The 20,319-nt window shown below is 37.8% G+C and overlaps 1 protein-coding gene across 1 annotated transcript in view; it reads left to right on the top strand.

Annotated features, from left to right (window-relative positions):
- The window catches only part of EFCAB5 (EF-hand calcium binding domain 5), a 111,661-nt gene that overhangs the window by 48,653 nt on the left and 42,689 nt on the right, over nucleotides 1-20,319 (top strand). The window contains exons 8-10 of the mRNA XM_075994287.1: nucleotides 7,401-7,560; nucleotides 16,520-16,615; nucleotides 18,687-19,742. Coding sequence (XP_075850402.1) covers nucleotides 7,401-7,560; nucleotides 16,520-16,615; nucleotides 18,687-19,742 — 1,312 coding nt within the window. The remainder of the gene's footprint in view (nucleotides 1-7,400; nucleotides 7,561-16,519; nucleotides 16,616-18,686; nucleotides 19,743-20,319) is intronic.

Raw genomic sequence — 20,319 nt, 5'->3', positions numbered from 1 at the left:
ACCAGCAGTTTATGAGGGCTCCAATTCTTTTACATGCTTGCCCACACTTGTTATTCTCTTTTGGTTTTTTTTTGTTTTGTTTTATAGCTATCTTTGTGGGTGTGAAGTGGTAGCACACTGTGGTTTTGAAATGTATTTCTCTGATGGCTAAAATGATGTTGAGTGTCTTTTCATGTCCTTATTGGTCATTTGCATACCTTCTTTGAGAAAATATTTAGATCCTTTGACCATTTTAAAATCGGGTTATTTGTCTATCATTCAGTTATAAGAGTTCCTTATATATTCAATCTCTTATCAAATATATGATTTGCAAATATTTTCTCCTATTCTGTGGGTTGTTTTTTAACTTTCCTTTTTTTTTTTTTTTTTGAGACAGTCTTGCTCTGTTGTCTGGGCTAGCATGCTATGGCATCAGCCTAGCTCACAGCAACCTCAAGCTCCTAGGCTCAAGCGATCTTCCTGCCTTGGCTCCCAGAGTGCTAAGATTACAGGCGTGAACTACCTCACTCAGCCTACAGATGGGATCTTGCTATGTTGCCCAGGATGGTCTCAAACTCCTGGCCTCAAGTGATCCTCCCCCTTTGGCCTCTCAAAGCGCTGGAATTACAGGTGTAAGCCACTGTGGCCGGACTGATTCATCTCTTAATTTGTTGAATTTATTGTAGTTCTTTTCAAGGAGGTTGCATGAATACTATATTTTCTGAGTAGTTATATGTTGAGAATGTGTACATATTGCCTTTATACTTAACCATACCTTGTATGGTATACTGTACTTGGGCTGTATTTTCTTTTCATCTCAAAACAATATAAACATTGCTTAATTGTTTTCTGGTACTGTATGTTGTGGAGAAGTCTGATGTCAGCCTTATTTGTTTTTCCTCTGTTTCATATTCATTAATTCAACAAATATTTTACTGAGTGCTTACCATATTTCAGGTATTGTTCTATGTTCTATTAACATGACACTGGAATAAAGAAGTCCTTATCTTCCTGTTGCTTATCTTATAGGTGACTTGGTTTGTTAGCCTGCATGCCTTGAAGTTAATCCTCAAAGTTAGAGAGTTTAAGTAGAATATGTCTTGGTATAGAACATTTTGTTTAAAAAATGTCATGAATATGGTGTGTTCTTTTGATTTTCAGACCTTTTTTTTTTTTTTCGTTTCAGGGATCTTTTCTCATATTATGTCTTTAAATACATCTTCTATTCTATTTTTGGACTGTCTACATTTGGGAAACCAATTATGCTTATGTAGGATTAAATTTGCCTTTCATATCTATTAGTTTTATCAATTTCCTTTTCTTTTTCACCTGTATTCACTGTGATGATCTGAGCCTTTTCTCTCTGTCAGTAATTCCATTTTATGTTGCTTGTGCTTTTAAATTTTGATGCTCAATTTGGTTTCCTGCACCTAAACACTGTCCTTTTATCTCATCCTGCCGCTTCATCAGCCTTCGAGTTCTTGTTATATTGAATGTGTGTTTCTATTAAGTTGTCCTATAGCCTGAAGCTCTTGTCAGAAACTTCTTTTTCTTGAGCAATTTTCTTCTAGATTGACTTCATCTGTTATTTGCTTTTTTTCCCCTTCCTGTGTTATGTTTGCATAGTTGCCATGTTCCTATGTTATTTCTTTTCATATTCCTCGTGCTTGGATTGTTCTGCCCTAATTTCTATTTTTTTCTGGTATGGTATGGATGCTTTTCTGACTCTCTTCCTAGGCTATCTGAGACCACTTTGTTTTCAGTTTGAATCTCCAGTTTAGAGGCTTTACATTTCCTTTTCTGGTCACTCTTCTTATTCCTGATGTTAGAGAGGAGGAGAAGAGGACAGTGCCTCTGGAACAAAGCAGTCTGGCTTTGTGTACTCTTTATTCCATCTATTCATTCATTTATTCAACAAGTGTCTGGCTGTTGGTTTATGATGGATATTCTGGTAAATACCAAGTTAAGAGTTTCCCTCTATGCTTAATTTAACTGAGTGCATTTAAAAACAAAAAATTGATTTTGAATATATTCCAAAGCCTTATTGTATTTATTGAGATAATCATATGATTATATTAATTTAATCTATTAATATAATGAATTATATCAATAAATTCTCAAATATCAAACCATCCCTGTGTTTCTAGAATAAACCTCCCTCACACATTTTTGGAGAATTCCTAAAATTAGTCTTTTAATTCTCAGTTTTAGCTTTTGTTTCTCCTCTATTGTTCAGCTCCTCTATTTAGTTTATTTATTTGTTTTTATTAATTTTTTTTGAGGCAGAGTCTCTCCGTCACCCCAAGTAGAGTGCAGTGGTGTCACCATAGCCACTGCAACCTCAAACTCCTAGGGCTCAAGTGATCCTGCTGCTTCAGCCTCCTGAGCAGCTGGGACAACAGGTATGTACCACAATGCCTGGCTAATTTTTCTATTTTTTTATAGAGATGGGGGTCTCACTCTTGCTCAGGCTGGTTTCAAACTCCTGACCTCAAGCAATCCGCCCACCTTGGCCTCCCAGAGTACTAGGATTACAGGCGTGAGCCACCGCGCCCGGCCCATAATTTCGTTTTGATGAATGGTTTGGGCTATTAGTATTAATTTTCCTGATATTTTCCAACTTCTCTTTTTGAAATGCAAGCAGCACACAATCAGGCACTTTCATTATAAAGAAGAGCTGTTACCCAGACAGAGCGAAGAAAGTATTTCTTATACAGCAATATTTATTGAAAATTGTTAATTATCTGATCAGCAAATCATTGAACCATCCTATATGACATAGAAGTAGTGTTTGGAGCACTTGCTTTTAAGGAGGTTTGCTTTAAGGCTATTTTATCAGCACTCAAGCAATGAAACTGGAAGAAAATGTAATTATAAATGTTGGGGTTAATATCAAGCTATTACACACAAGTGCCACCTAGTGGAGATACTATGCCATACACTTTCCTTTCTGATCATTTGTAATAAGCAATGTAATTAACACTCAAGATGGAGTATGTTTGGAGAAAACTGAATCATTGAGTAGTAATTAATAGAGAAAATACAGAAAAATAGAAATGAAGAGAATGAATGCTCACAGATGCCTCTATATGCCTATCATTTTCCTAGTGTTATCTATTTTCTGATGAGTAAATGAAGAGGTTATGATGTCTTTGTTGACTATAACCTGTCTCTCACTTTTCATCTGTTGTATTCCAGTAAATGAAGACCCAAAGTAACTACTTTAGAATGTTTACGTCTAGTCTTTTAGTTACTAAGTATATATTGAATATTTACTCATTACAACAATGCATTGTTGTAAGGGAGTGCATCTGTAGGTATATGCACAAATTAATGTCCCTGTCTGTGGGGGAGGGGGAGGATATGTGCATGCACAGGCACACTGGATGGGATCAGAGTAGGATCTGGGAAGGGGAGGAACACAATATAAACAAATTAAGAACACACACACAAATTTACAAAGCAATGAACAGATGCAAACATTATGAACTATTATATTCATTGCTGCTGAGGAATGCATAGCAAAAGATAAATGAGACTTCAACAGGGCAGGTTTCATGTAGGAAACTCATCTGTTGGGCATGAGTTTTAAATTTCTTTCACCTGCCATGACTTGTTTCTTTACTTCAAAAGGAACCTTAAGAACAATGCTTTAGACATTGACAGAAACAGTTTAAAATGTACAGTGTACTGGCTTATTTGGGAATTTTTGTTTTGTTTTGTTTTATAAGTCAAGTATTTACAAATATATTTTAGGAGCAGATGAGGTTTGTTTTAAATTCCCAGAACACTTTGATCCTCCAAAGACAACTCATTCCAGAGACAACTCATTCCGCATCACCGCCTGAGCTCTGCCCACCCGCCACCGCCCCAGTCTGTGGAAAAATTGTCTTTTCACGAAACCAGTCCGTGGTGCCAAAAATGTTGGAGACCACTGCTCTAACTCACCTCCAAAGTAAAACAAAGTATTGCTTCTCAGACAAGGACTATTCACTGTGTGGCCTGTTTATCAGCTCTGCTCACTCTAGGCATGAGAATCTTGACTCATATTGTCACTTATGTTCACTATTCCCAGGTATCTGTAATGAACATTTATAGTAATGTGTTATTTGTCTTGCAATTATAGTGAGGATGGGTGAGTGTGTAGGGGAGGCAAAATTTTACCTCTATGCTTTTAGGTGTTTTTCCTGGCTGGACCTGAGAATTAATTTGACCTGAGACAGATCAACAAGAGAAAAACACACAATTTTTACATGACATAGGAGACTTCATAAGGAAATGAAGACACAGAGACACAGAGAAGAACACTGAATTGGGCAAAGAATAGTAAATTGTGAAAAAGCAACTAAGTCATGTGAGGAAGCAAGAGGGCAAGAATTATTTAAACAAGGTCTGTACAGATATTGGCAATTGTTAGTCTTTATGCCAGCTAGCCTATATATACAGAACAATCAGAACATGCTAACTCAGAAAACCCCTAGGCTATATTGAGAATGTTGAATCATCCTGATACAAAACAGGATGATTCTTTTCTGAACCAGTGATTTTTTTTCTTTCAGCATTAGAGGATTGAGCCATAATATTGCTGAAAATGTCAAATAATTCAATATTTGTACCATATTCAATATTCAATAATTGTGCCATATGAGTAATTTAGAAAAATAACTACTCAAGCAAAAAGTCAATAAGGACCAAACAACAGGATCTTAGTATAACGTACTAATTAGGATCAGTTATCCCAGATCACCTGGTTCAATTGTTCTCAAACTTCAATGAGCATCAGAATCACCTGAGGGGCTTGTCAAACTACAGATTGCTGGCCTCTACAGAGGTTCTGACTCAGTACATCTGGGGCTCAAATACTTTCAGTTCTCTCAAGTTCTCAGGTGATGCTGATGCAGTTGGTTTAGGGATCACACTTTGTGAATCATTGATCTCATTGGGTTTTCCCTTCAAAGTTGTATGTCAGCTGGGAGGACTGCTTTATTCAATGAAGAAAATTTTCTTGCCCAATTGCTTATCTGCCTCAAGAGCAGACAGGAGCAATGGCTCTGGAGAACTTATTACCTGAAATACCCAAACTCTAGGTACATATACAAGACGCTCATGATGACCCAGTGAGATCCTACTACTATGGTACCCATTTCACAAATGAAGGAACATGGAAACTGGAATTTGAACTCAGGCTTCAGAAAGAGTTCTTAACCACTTCCACTATTCTGCTTTCCCTGGTAACAGGGAAGAACTTAGCTGTGCTCATTGATTCATCAAGAATAATGACAACCAGGTGATTTAGACAGCTAAGGGAACCAAATATTTAGAAAACTTTTTTGCTCTGCTGTAAATTTTTCTCTTTTGACCTTTAAGCCAGTTGAATAATGGTTAATGACTCATTAGCATGGATTCAAGCCAGACGTGTCTCTTAATAATACATTCTAAATTTGCCTAGATGATGAGGAAATTAAATATCATCTTCAAAAATTATGCATCAATGAAATATGCTAGAAACATGTTACATTTCAAACTAATGACTATTCTTTAGTAGCAAATTGCTAAAACATGTTAATTACAAGAACCAGAAACCAACTTGAACTAATATAGCTAAAAATGAAATGTGCATAATACAAGGGCTTCAGGAAGAGACCAGAACAGGGACCAAGACTCTTGTTTCTCTCTGCTTTCTATATCATCTGTCTCTCTCTATGAACAGACTTTCTCTGCAGCCTCAGTTTACATGGAGCAATCTGGCTGTCCAACAACTCTCAAATTTACATTTGAAGGGTGGCAGAATATACTAACCCAAAATATGCCACTTTGGCATAAGGATTACTTTGAGCTAAAGGAACTTGAAAAACAGCAGATACAAGAAGGGCATTCTAATCTCCCCTTTCCTTCCTGAAAATAGTAGATTAAAATCTCCCTGTGAAAGATGCCCTCCCTCTACCAGGAGAAAGGAAACATTCTTCAGTTGGAAGGCTTAGACAAAAGAATTCCGTACAAACAGACCTTGTTAAAATAATTCTTATCTTCCTTTTAGCCTCCCTACATAATTTGGTTACTTTTCCACAATTGCCTCTCTTTGTTCATTCTAATATAAAAACATGTAGGTTTTGCTGCTTCTTTAGGTCTTCATTTCCTTATGAGGGTTCCCTGTCACATGACACTTAGATTAAATTTTTATGTGTTTCTCCTATTAGTCCATTTTATGTTACTTTAATTCTCAGGCCTACCCACAGACCCTAAGAGAGCAGAGGTGAAGTTTTGCCTTCCCTACACATTCACAAGTCCAGCCCCACTCAAAGATCCCTGGCCATTCCTCAATTCTAATCCCTCATTCCCGTGGAGAGAATCTGAATGACCTTACTTAGGTTAAGTGTTCTCTGATCCAACCATTTATGGCTATGGAAGTGGAGTCATGCAATATAAAATTGGCTACCTCTCTGCTTGGGGAAGGGAAGAAAATCATTGACTACGAGCTGGGCTAACACTTCAAGAGAATTCCACTCAGAAACTCATGCAGTGCTTGATCATTTCTGTCACATGATACTTTTTATCTCTTATAGTGACGTGTAGATCAAGAATGTGATTTGTAGTTGGGCATGGTGGTGGGCGCCTGTAGTCCTAGCTACTCAGGAGGCTGAGGCGGAAGGATTGCTTGAGCCCAAAAATCCAAGACCATCTTGGCAGCATAGTGAGACCCTGTCCCATTAAAAAAAAATTTTAAAGAATATAATTTGTTCCTGAGCTATCAAAAATCCAGATGTCAATACCCATTGATGGTGAGGCTGAGGAAAAATAGTCACTCATATATACATTAGTGGTGGGAGAGCAAAAGGGTACAGGCTGCATGTCAAACCTAAAAAAAATACAGGTACATTCGCCTTCTAAGCTAGCAATCCCACTTCTGGGAATCTATTCAACAGGGATCAAGAGAAATTGCCCAAGAATATAGCTGTTTTCAGTCCCTACATTTTCAAAAAAAAAAAAAAAAAATCACAGGTAAAGGGGCCTTGTAACCAGTCTTAGAACACACATGCTCTTATATATCATATACCAGTAGAAAAACTGCATTTAATTTTAGAACTTTTAGTTTACAGGCAACGTTTTCCAGGCAATGCTGCTATTTTATACTGTGAGGAAAGTCTGCCCTATATAATGCTGATGTGATATAGAGGGAAATTGCTCCAAAAATATCTAGTCCCATTGCTGTAGGGTGCTGGGGACTTCACTGGTTACCTCTCTCTGCATCACAGCTTATAGAGCAGCATTAACATGAAAATACTTCATCTAAGTGATAAACAAATGGTATGGAAACATTTTGCAGCCAATACATTTCATGCACATTGGCTGAATCCTTGGGAAAATCCAAGTAAAGAGCAAGGTTCTATGTCAATCATTTACCTTCTTTTTTTTCCCTGCAGTACATCTGTTCGCATGTTACAGACTTTAAAAATGAAATGTTTGAGAAACTCCTTAAGCACCTTTGCCACTGTGCAGATGAATTCCGGGAAGTCATAAAAATTGACATGCAGAGGCAGATGTTTGCCGAACTCTTCGTACATTGTGACTGTGTAAAGGTGGGTTCAGACCCCCACAGAAGGTGAGTTCAGACCCGCACAGAACTGCTTCTCAAACTATTTGTTATGATGGACCCATTTTTAGGTGGTTGTTGTTGTTGATGATGTTTCTAATTTTCAATCTGTTGTAGACCGAATGAAAATGAAAATGGATTACTAAGGAGGAAAAAGAACATACAAAATACAATTCAGATTTTGAATTTTTTTAAACTTTTAAAACTCAGTTTTTAAACTTTTAAATTAAGTTTTTTCTTACTCTCATTGTTGGTGGCTCCCTACAGAAAAGAGTTGCTAGGAGTAGAAAGCCTACCACTTTTATTATGCTGATTCTTAAAAACAAGAAGAGTTTATATTTAAAAGTATTAATGGATCAACTCCTAAGTGGACATATAGGAATAACATTTATTGGGTGTCGGGCAGGTGGGAGGGAGGAGGAGGGGATGAGTATATACAAACATAATGAGTGAGGTGTACAACGTTTGGGGGATGGTCACGCTTGAAGCTCTGACTCGAGGGTGTAGGGGGGCATGGGCAATATATGTAACCTTAACATTTGTACCACCATAATATGCTGAAATTAAAAAAAAAGTGTTTCCGAGAATGGGATTTGGGAGGACAATTGTGTGCAAGGATACCAAGTGGATTTGTAATATGATATAAACTTTACTGAAATATATTTGTTTATGAACCTTATATTTATTATTTGTATGCCTATGTTCCAGAAAGGATTTAAGGAAGCTCACAAGAATAGATAGAATGCAACAAAGTAGGATAAAAGAAGAAAAAAATAAGAGAGAGGCTACTAAATGAAGCTGGGAACAAAGCCCAAAATAATACAAAAAAGTAGGCCCCACACTGGATGTCTGGCCTGAAGGCCAAGCAGGTTCTTGGCTTCAAGCAGGAAAGAATTCAAGAGCAAGCTGACAGAGCAAGGTTATTAAAGAAAAGGAAAAAAAAGGAGGCTGCCCCATAGATAGGGCAGCAGTTCTCTCTCTCTCAGCAATAGAGAGTAGACCTTTTGAGTTTCTGGGGTCTTATTTTATACCTTTTTTTTTTTTTTTTTTTTTGCCTACCCTTTAGTTTCCAAAGCATGCTCATTCACATATTGACTGACTGAAATTCTTTTATAATAGGCCAGAACCCCACTACACAAAGGGAAAACAGATACAAAATAGTGTCAAAAGACTTCTTCACCTAAAATTACAAGACTCTGTGTGTGTGTGTGTGTGTGTGTGTGTGTGTGTGTGTGTGTGTGTGTGTGTGGTGTGTGTATTTAAATTCCTTTATTCCCATGTCATCCTTTTGGCTGAACTTTATTCATATAATATCTTCCCTTCTTCTTATATTCTTCTCTCTTATGAAAGGTATCATTATCCAGTCATTCAAGCCAAACCTCCTACTCCTTCACCAGCCCCCCACTTCTAATCATCAAGTGTTAAGAGACAACTTCCTAAATTTTTGCAAGTCCATTTCTTCATAAGTCTGGCATGTGAGATTTTAATTGCTCTGTTGCAGTTTTCTTTTCTCCAGCCAGTGGTGAGAGTTTGCCTGCTGAATCAGGATAATTAGTCTTGATTTCATATTCTAGCTTGTACTAAATGTAATCCAGATCAGAGTCAGCTCTCTGGAACATCAGTTCTACCTTATTGGCCTCCACCTCCATGTTGAATAGTTCATTTTATACCTGCTATTTAAATTTATGTTAAGCAGTAGGATAATTATTCATAAGATTTCTGGGAAAGGAGTGGGGAATTCTCAGAACTGAGAACTCCCTCTTTTAAATCATATAGGGTAATTTCTAGGAGTTGCCATGGCATTTGTAAACTGTCACAGACCTGGTGGGAGTTTCTTTTAGTATGCTAATACATTATAAACAGGGTATGATGAGCAGTGAAGATAATCCGAGGCCATTTTTTTGTGGTCATCTGGGTCCTAGCTGGTTTTGGCCAGTTTCTCCACCTCTTATTTTATCTTTTATCAGAAACCTTGGTTCAGGTCTTATATGACTCTTTATCAAGCAGGGCCTATCTTTTCCCTATCTCAAAAATGCTACCATATTGACCTAAATATTGATTGTGAGTTGTTTACAAGTTTGGATATAAGCTTCCTAGCCACGAATGTGAAAAGGGAAACATGACGAAACACGCTATTGACAATGTTTATAAGATAATTACAAACTGGTGCTAAGTACAGAAATTTGGGGTTCAAATTATAGTTAGGAGTTTCTCCTGGAGGAACTCATTAAAGGGGTCCTATGTGATGAAGTGAACATCACTTTTGATGGACTCATAAGAAGTCCAGTGACTTTTTAGGGCAGTTTCTTGACTGTAAGCAAATGATACCACACTGGACTGCAATTCAGAAAAAGTACTTCTTTTTTTTATTTATTTTTTATTTTAGAAAAAGCAATTCTTTTTTTTTTTTGAGACAGAGTCTTGCTTTGTTGCCTAGGCTAGAGTGAGTGCCGTGGCGTCAGCCTAGCTCACAGCAACCTCAAACTCCTGGGCTCAAGCGATCCTTCTGTCTCAGCCTCCCAAGTAGCTGGGACTACAGGCATGTGCCACAATGCCCGGCTAACTTTTTCTATATATATTAGTTGGCCAATTAGTTTCTTTCTATTTATAGTAGAGACGGGGTCTCGCTCTTGCTCAGGCTGGTTTCGAACTCCTGACCTCGAGCAATCCGCCCGCCTCGGCCTCCCAGAGAGCTAGGATTACAGGCGTGAGCCACCGCGCCCGGCCTAGAAAAAGCAATTCTTAAAGGAACTAATATATTGCAGTCTAGGTTCTCAGATCCCTGTTATTTTGGCTAAAGCCAGGAATATATTTTATAAAATCTGAAATGTCTATGTGTCTTTCAGGCAGTCCTTCTTGAATATTGCTGCTGTTAGCAGAGCTTGTAAGAACTATTGGGTGACATAAGCATCAAGATCTTACTCCCCAGTAAAATGCCTGAAGGATGTTCTCTGTTGGCCAACTTAACACCAACTCATATGCTTTAACAAACATAGTGAGATAATATTTAGAGGAATTATTAATAACTGAGACTTGTTTGTGCTCTTTGCTTTTCTTCCCCTCATTCAAACAGCAGTTATGTGCTGATCTTGGAAGTGTAAGGACAGAAAAACTCTACCTCCATCCTCTTAGGGTCCCAGCTGGGCTTGAGAATTAAACTGACATAAGATAGAGTAACAGAAGAGAAGCATACAAATTTATAAGTTTTATATGGCATGAGAGCCATCATAAATAAATGAAGACTCAAAGAAGCAGTTAGAGTCGGTTACTTATATACGGGATTGGACAAAGAATAGTAAACTGTGTTAATGTGGGTAAATTATGCATGGAGACTTAAAAGATAAGAGTCAGTCTAACAAGGTTTATACAGTATTCTTTTGGTCTCAATTTCTCATCCTTGAAGATAAGAATGTTGCCTTTCCTTCTAATACAGTGAGAGTGTCTTTCACATGGGAAATTTCATCTTCTGCTTTGAAGAAACAGCATGAAGGTCAAAGTGATCTTCTTGCATCTGTTGCTTTTCAAGTGTCTTTAACAATAGTCAGTATGCTAGAATAGCATATTTTAACCCCTTCATAGGGAAGGTAAATAGAGTCTAGAATAAAGAAGTGAATTGAGTTTCTGAGTGGGTATTTCTAACCAGTAGCTAAGACAAGAGTTCTGAAAGCCTTTTTTTGTTTTGTTTTGTTTTGTTTTGTTTTGTTTTGTTTTTTTTGAGACAGAGTCTCACTCTGATGCCTGGGCTAGAGGGAGTGTCATGACGTCAGCCTAGCTCACAGCAACCTCAAACTCCTGGGCTCAAGTGATCCTCCTGCCTCAGTCTCCAGAGTAGCTGGGACTACAGGTGCATGCCACTTTGCGTGTCTAATTTTTTGTTTCTAATTTTAGTTGCCTGGCTAAGTTTTTCTATTTTTAGTAGAGATGGGGTCTCATTCTTGCTCAGGCTGGTCTCAAACTCCTAACCTCAAGTGATCCTCCCGCCTCAGCCTCCCAGAGTGCTATGATTACATGCGTGGGCCACCACACCCGGGCCTGAAGGCCTTTAAATTGAAAATGCTGGGCTCTTGAGAAAGAACATTCTTCTTATAAAGAAGAATGGAAAATATGACATCAAAGCAATTTTTCTATCACTGGGAAATTGTGACCAGCTGATAGGAGGAAGAGGTTGGAGTAGGTATGACTAAATCTTAGAGGTTGTCTGGGTCCCTTAGTCAGGATCAGTGCCTAATCCCCCATCCCTGAACTCCAGTCAGGGTTGGAGGTTGAGGGCAACATTATAGACACTTTTGGAAATTCCATGTAGATTGGGATGAAATTTAAGAACTGCAAACCCTTATGCTTCATTTCCTGGGTATAGTTCAGAGACTGCAAGCTTTAGAGAAGTCCTGAATCCAATATGGCACTAAAGAGGAAGGATAGTAGCTGCAGTAGGCGGGGTCACAATTTTTTCTTTTTTTTTTTTTTTTTATCAGTCCACGAGTCAATGGACATTTGGGTTGTTTCCAATTTGGAACTATTGTGAATTAGACTGCTAAGAACATTCATGTATAAGTCTTATAGTGTACACGTTTTAATTTATCTCATAGATTAAATTAAACTTTGACTCAAAAATGGCCTGCATTTCAATGAGGTTGAGATGGCAGAACCTTCTTGGCATACTACAGAGGAAGAAATCTAAAGGCTTTCAAGATTGCTGATATTGATTTCTCATATGTAGCCTGTGCATATGAACTTCTACCACATAGCCCAAGACAGCTCAAATGACACTCCCTTGAGAAATATTCAAGAATATTAATATTAATGAAGGGAACACCAGCATCACTAAAACTTCTTTGTTAACTGTCCTGGGGAAGATGTTGGGAGACACTGCCACTGAAGTAAACTTATTTCAAGGGAAATCATTGGAATCCAGAGTGACAGAAGATGTATGTCATTTAACTGCCAGAGACAGGGTCCACAAAGTTAGTGCTCATAAATGACATTGATATATGATATTTTGATTCAATCCCTAAGGACCAAGGCCATATTTTTATAGGTCCAGTTTGTCTAGGATTCACACTGTGGTTATTTCTTTAGTTCCTGAATATATACTTGGAATTACCCTAATGAACAGTGGGGGTTAAAGTGGCCATCTGAATGTTTTGGCCCACACGGATTGTCTTGGTGATCATGAATGGTTTCCTTAGGAATTAAATGGATAGGATGTCTACTATATTATTAACTGGGTATATTTACAGAAAAGCACTAACTATGGAGTCGGAAACATAAGTTGAGATACCACAATGGAGAATCTTGGTCTCTCATGCAGTTTCCAGACTTAAGTCCATTTATACACCCTGAACTCTTCAGTTAAAAGAGAGGCTGAGTCTCCTGGGAAAGAATTATACAAGACTTTCTCAAGCATATATTGTAGATATTACTCCAGGTTTTCCTCACAGGGCCTGTAGGCGTTTATTAGTGTGACTATGCATTGAGAAAATGGAAAATATCCCAGATTTTCAGGGATTACCAGACACTGACTCCAAGTTAACACTAATCCCTAGGATCCTAAAGCACCCCAGTGGACTGTTAGTTTAAAATTAGAATTTATGGATGTCAGGTGATAAATGCTATTTTGGTCCAAGGTTATAGCACAGGCCCAATTAATCTGTGGATTTAGCTATGGTTATTTCTGGTTCCTGAATGTTTAATTGGAATGGACACACTCAGCAATAACAGAATCCTCACATTTGTTCTTCAAATTGGAGACTGGGGACATTTATGGTAGGAAGGACCAAACAGAAACTCCTGAAATTTCCCTGTCTGCCAGAATCTAAAAAACAAATAAACAGATAACAAAAACAAAAGCAGAGAGTACATATGAAAATATATAAAGGATTCAAGGGAAGTAATCCTATCACATTCTTTTCTAATTCTTCTGTTTTGTCTATGCAGAAGGTGGATACATCTTGATGAATGTTTGTAGATTACTGTGACTCTATTTGCAGTGGCTTTTCCAGGTGTGGAATCTTTATTGAACCAAATCAACATAGGCCTCATTCACAACTGTTGGTCTGACACAGGCATCCTCAAACTATGGCCCGCAGGCCATATGCGGGTGTTTTTGCCCGTTTGTTTTTTTACTTCAAAATAAGATATGTGCAGTGTGCATAGGAATTTGTTCATAGTTTTTTTTAAACTATAGTCCATCCCTCCAACGGTCTGAGGGACAGTGAACTGGCCCCCTGTTTAAAAACTTTGAGGATCCCTGGTCTGGCAAATTCTCTTTTCTCTAGGGCAGTTTACAAGGGCCAATAGAGAAGTTTAATTTCACCTGTCAGAAACAGCAGTATACTTTCACTGCTTTGCCTTAAGGTTAAGGCAGCTCTCCTTTTCTCTATCATAATCTGGCATGCAAAGACCTTGATTGTGTTGACATATCACAGAACATCACACAGGTTCGTGATGTCAATCATGGTGATTGGACTTGAGCCAGAAGTGGCATTAGATACTTTGGTAAGACACAAGCATGTCAGAGGATGGGAGATTAACCCCACAAAAATCCAAGGTTTACTACCTTGGTGAAATTTTTAGCAATCCAGTGGTTCCAAGTATAGGATAAATTGCCATACCTTGTGCCACTTACCACTAAGGAAGAGGCGTAATGCTTACTGGATTGTTTTTACATTTTTGCCATATTTGCATATTCTGCTTTTAAGAATTAGCTGAGCAGGTTTGTGTGTGTTGCCTTTATGCTTTAACTGAGCCATCAGTTGCCAGAGTGGATTCATCCCAGAGCAAGAAAAGGCTCTACAGGCTTTTCTAGGTAATGCAAAAACTCTTCTTCACCTTGTACATTATGACCCAGAGGATCTTTTGGTATTTGGAGTGCATGTGGCACATTGGAATGCTGTGGCAAGTTGCAATAGTAGAATTGTAAATCCCTTGAGTTTTGGAGCAAATCCCTGTCCTCTACTAAAGTTCATTATTCTCCTTCGAGAAACAGCTCCTGTGTGTGTTTGTATTCCATAATTCATAAAACCATATACTTATGATTTGTGCATTTTTATGTATATATTGTATACATTTTTTAAAATATTTAGTTAAAAAATTTATATGGAAAAATAAAAGTCCAAATATACCAAAAACAATTATACATTTCTTTCTTTTTTTTTTTTTTACATTTCTTTATAATTGGGGAGAATTTCCCTGATTTTTAAAATAAAGTTATATTAATTAAAATGGCTTTGGCTTTGATGCTGGAATAGATAAACAAATCAATGGCACAGAATATTGGATGTGAAAGTATGTGAGAATTTAGTATATGACATAGGTAGCAATATAAATCAGTGAGAAAAGGACTAATCAATAAATGATATTGGCGCAATTGGCTTTCCGTATTGGGAAAAAACATAAAATTAGATTCCAACCTCACTAATGAGGAGAAATGAGTTCTATCTGACCAAAAACCTAGATGTGGAACCAAAATTTTAAAAATTTTAGAAGAAAATGTAGAGTACATACCTTCTGACTTCAGTATAGGTATTGATTTCCTAAAGAATATTCCAAATGGGTGCAAACCATAGAAGAAATGATTAATATACTTGGCTACCTCAAAATTAATGGATATCCTCAAAATTAATGGATAGCATTGATATGGCTAAACTCATCAAAAGTTAAATTAAAATATAAGAGGTAAACTGGGAAAAATATTTGCTATGTAGATAACAAAATGATCATTATCAAAATTTTTAAATTTATAAGAAATAGACAACTATTCTCAACTGAAGAATGGGAAAATAACAAGAAAAAAATTTGCAGAAGAGGAAACCCACATATATAAGTATATGAAAACATATTAAGTCTCACTAATAATCAGGGAAAAGCAAATTAAAATAAGATTCCATCTTATCTATCAAATTGGAAAAATAATATCAAGTTTTGGTGTGGTTCTGGAGAAATGATACTCTCAGTGCTGGTGGGAATGTAAATTGTTGTGGGCATTTTGTGGAGCAATTTGGCACTAACTACTAAAGTTGAAAATGCATACATTACACAATCCAATAATTCCAATTCTAGTTATTTATCTTAGAGCTGTGGTCCCCAATCCCCAGGGCTGTCTCCTGATACCAGTCCGTGGCCTGTTAGGAAGGGGCAACGCATCACCACCTGTGCTACGCCTCCCTCCTCCCTCTCTCCCAATCCCAACCAATGTCCATGAAAAAATTGTCTTCCATGAAACTGAACCCTGGTGCCAAAAATGTTGGGGACCACTGCGTTAGAGAAATGTTTGCACATAAGGAAATGTGTATAAGGACATCCACTGCAGCATTATGTTGATATCCGAATACTAAAAATAATCTAAATGTCTATCAATAGAGGAATGTTAAAAAAAATTATGGTGTTTTTATATTGTAGAATACCATACTGCAGTTGAAGGAAATAAAACATATTTCTTTACATTCATGAATTAGATCTCAGTGTTGAATAAATAAAAGCAATTTGAAGAAGGATATATGTACTATATCAGTTTTTTTTAGTACATACACAAAATAATAATCATTTCTGGGTGTTGGGAACACAGATGTTTTATCATTTTCTATAATTAAAATTTTTCTCAAAATTAAACAATGCAAACAAGGAATAAGTAGGAAGATTTTAATTGTTTCAAGTGACATACTCATGTAAGGTTAGATAAGAACCGAATATTATATACTGGGTTGGCAATTGATAAGTCAGTAACAACAAATATTTGTTACACATTCACTAATTGTAAGGCATTTTGACATGTCACAGAATGGAGAAGTCAAATATAAGCCTAAAGGGAAGATATAGCTTTCCTGATTTTGATGCTGTAGCTTTTATTTACATAATGATGATGGTGGTGGTGGTGATAATAAACCATGTTCCAACTGCATAAAAATCTTAAATTTCATATAACAATTAATTACAAATTTTCTGCTTAGGCAGGGGTTTTGAATCGGCAGAGGACATTGGCTTTGCTGGAAATGTTCTATGACCAAAGTTCACAAACGATTAGAAGTTTACTCCGAAACCCAAGACAATGTAAGTGTGATTCAGAGGAAATATGCTCAAGCTGGAGTATCATGGTACACTGATGTGATAACACAAAATCAATCTATTGCCATGAAATCCCTTCATATAACATCTCTCTTAGCTCATAATAGCTATATCCAGTTGTTTATTCTCTTACAAAATTCACTCTTCATCACAACTAGATTTTTTTTTCCTTTTTGCAATATTCAAAATTGTTATCTCAGAACTCAGCCAGGACTTAATTTTATTTTTTATTTTTTTATTTTTTATTTTTTTTTTGAGACAGTGTCTTGCTTTGTTGCCCAGGCTAGAGTGAGTGCTGTGGCGTCAGCCTAGCTCACAGCAACCTCAAACTCCTGGGCTCAAGCAATCCTACTGCCTCAGCCTCCCGAGTAGCTGGGACTACAGGCATGCGCCACCATGCCCGGCTAAGTTTTTCTATATATATTAGTTGACCAATTAATTTCTTTCTATTTATAGTAGAAACGGGGTCTCGCTCTTGCTCAGGCTGGTTTCGAACTCCTGACCTCGAGCAATCCTCCCACCTCGGCCTCCCAGAGTGCTAGGATTACAGGCGTGAGCCACTGTGCCCGGCCACCAGAACTTAATTTTAAATTGATTCAATCTGAATGCTTTGGAAATTAAGCTAGCGATGGTAATTGTATTTTTAATGCCCAATGTAGAACTAATATTCTAAGAAAAATATTTTCTTCTCCCAAGCATTTTTACTTGTACATGTTCACTGTACTTATACAGTAAAATATCCTTTTTATATTACCACCAAAACAAATAGAATTATGGGTTTATTTTTATTTATTTTATTTTTTCAGAGATGGGGGTCTCACTATGTTGCCCAGGCTGGCCTTGAACTCCTGGGTTCCAGTGATACTTCTACCTTACCCTCCTGAGTAGTTGGGACTACAGGCACATGCCACTAGGCCCAGTGTATTTTTGTTTTTTAAAGAGAAAGTCTTTTGGCTAGGTGATGTGGCTCATGCCTATAATCTTAGCACTTTGGGAGGCTGAGGCAGGAGGATCTCTTCAGGCTAGGAGTTCAAGACCAGCCTGAGCAAAAGTGAGATCCCATCAGTACAAAAACTAGAAAAATTACCGAGACACGGTGTGTTCCTGTAGTCCCAGCTACTGAGGAGGCTGAGGCAGGAGGATTGCTTGAGCTCAGGAGTTTGAGGATGCAGTAAGCTATGATGACACCACTGCTTTCTACCCTGGGATACAGAGCAAGACTTTATCTCAAAAACAAAACAAAACAAAACCCTTTTAATGGCTGGATTTTCCAATGAATGTCACTATTTTATTTCCATGTGAGGATTTATTACTTGGATACTTAAAAATCGATATGTGATATATGTGAAGTAGTCCTGAAAATAGCTTAACTACTAAATGTTTTTGTGGGGATGGGGACAGTCTTGTGGCATAAATCCCACTCTCTATAGTGCTGGACACCAGGGTTTTGTTGTTTATTTTTTTTTAGCAGCAGGATTCTGGTGAATGCTATTCGGTCTCTCCCTAGAATTCAGATCTAGCTGTACACATAAGTTATAGAGGAAAATAACTGAGGAATGAAGAAGAAAGAGAGAAAGTGAAGGGAGATAAAATGAATTTGGAAAAACATAGCCTCAGTGAAAGACTCTCATGGATAGAGAATTGCTTTTACTTTTAGATAGCAGATATTGAAAAGATACTAGAGATGGAAGAGTGTCGCCCTTCCCATCCCTCTGCTATATTTGCTGTAGGAGGACCACAAAGGTAGGGGATAAATTCTATGTTCCTTGGCAGTCTAAGCAACACTCAAGTAGCAAAAGAAAAATCACTTTCATTTCCAAAACCACAACTTTTAGGAAGAGATGATCTTCAGTAGTGAGGATTGTTTATGTTCTTTTAGATACTGTTTTACTTTTTATTATGTTGCAGCCAAAGGTAACTGGTATTTATTTAAAGCAATAGGCTTATATTACAATCACTGTGCTCAATCTTTTTTTTTTTTTTGCATTAATTTAATAGTTCTGATTCTACATTCTAAGATCAATTGTTTAGGTAAATGTTTTGCTTTCTGCATCAGGGCCATTCATTGAATTTGAAGAGATAGACTTGCCCGAGTTCTGGGGAGACATGGATAATCAGAAACACATTTATGAAGATTTTGACAAAGTGGCCTTGGAGGTGAATACATTACTTGCTGAAAAACACGCTAGTAAATCCCGAAGTAAATTATTGCAAAATCCAGAAGATCAACAAAAACAGGACGAACAGAGAATATCAACACCGCCATCAACCCCACCAAAAGAGCAGGGAGAGACAGCTGCAGAACAAAGACCACGTAGAAGTTCAAGTGAAGAACAAGACAAAGAGTCAACTGCAGAACAAGAACTGTACACCAAATTAGTAACAGAACAAGGCATCCGCACAGGGTCAATTCCAAAACAAGCACCAAGTGGAGAGTTAATAATAGAACAAGAACAACACGCCAGGTCAACTACAGAACAAGGATCACGCAGGGAGTCAATGACAGAACAAGGGTCACGCAGGGAGTCAATGACAGAACAAGGGTCACGCAGGGAGTCAATGACAGAACAAGGGTCGCGCAGGGAGTCAATGACAGAACAAGGGTCTCGCAGGGAGTCAATGACAGAACAAGGGTCTCGCAGGGAGTCAATGACAGAACAAGGGTCGCGCAGGGAGTCAATGACAGAACAAGGGTCTCGCAGGGAGTCAATGACAGAACAAGGGTCTCGCAGGGAGTCAATGACAGAACAAGGGTCTCGCAGGGAGTCAATGACAGAACAAGGGTCGCGCAGGGAGTCGACAGAACAAGGGTCACGCAAGGAGTCAATGACAGAACAAGGACTTGCAGAACATGGCTCACATGGAAAGTCAATAGGAGAAGAACCATATGAACGATCAGAAGAAAATCTTCATGGAGAGACAAATTCAAAAGAACAGCAGGGCATGGAGTCAACTTCACCACCAATAACAGAGAGTATATTAAATGAAAGTACAAAACCTGGGGAGCCTACTCCCTCTCAGTATGTTGAAATCCCTCTACAAGAAGGGAGGTCTCCGGAGCAAGCGAATGAAGAGGGAGTTCTGACATCAAGTAGAAAAGTTAGTCATTCAGGTAGTAGTGCAGTCCTTCTGCAACATCAGCGCCGTGTTTTATAGAGTGGTTTTTAAAGCCTTTTCAGAAAACACTCATTTAAATTAGGATTTTGTTCTGGCATATCAGGTCATGCAAACCTTAGACATATTTTGCTACTCAACTTGAGTCTAGACCTTGAACAGTCAATTAAATGGAAAACAGAATGTATCTATTGTCAATTTACATAGAATTTCTATTGCACTCTAAGTCCATTTGTGTGGAAGAAATCTGGTACTGTTACATATAGAAATGTTTTACTTGGGTTTCTGAAAAGGCATTAGAAGCCCTTTTGTTTTAAATGTGGTGTCTGATGTTAGAAACCACTTTTCAAAATTTCTTTTAGCCAGGCATGGTGGCTCACACCTGTAGTCTTAGCACTTTGGGAAGCCAGGAAGGGAGGATCATCTGAGGCCAGGAGTTTGAGACCAGCCTAAACAACATAGTGAGACCTCATCTTTACAAAAAAATAGAAAAATTAGCTGGGCATGGTGGTGTGCATCTGTAGTCCCGGCTACTTGGTGGCTGAGGCAGAAGGTGGCTAAGCTACTTGATTGCT

Source organism: Microcebus murinus, chromosome 18 (genome assembly GCF_040939455.1).
Source record: "Microcebus murinus isolate Inina chromosome 18, M.murinus_Inina_mat1.0, whole genome shotgun sequence".
Lineage (NCBI taxonomy): Eukaryota > Metazoa > Chordata > Mammalia > Primates > Cheirogaleidae > Microcebus > Microcebus murinus.
The sequence above is the reverse complement of the archived record's forward strand: the minus strand, read 5'-3'. Positions and strand labels throughout refer to the sequence as shown.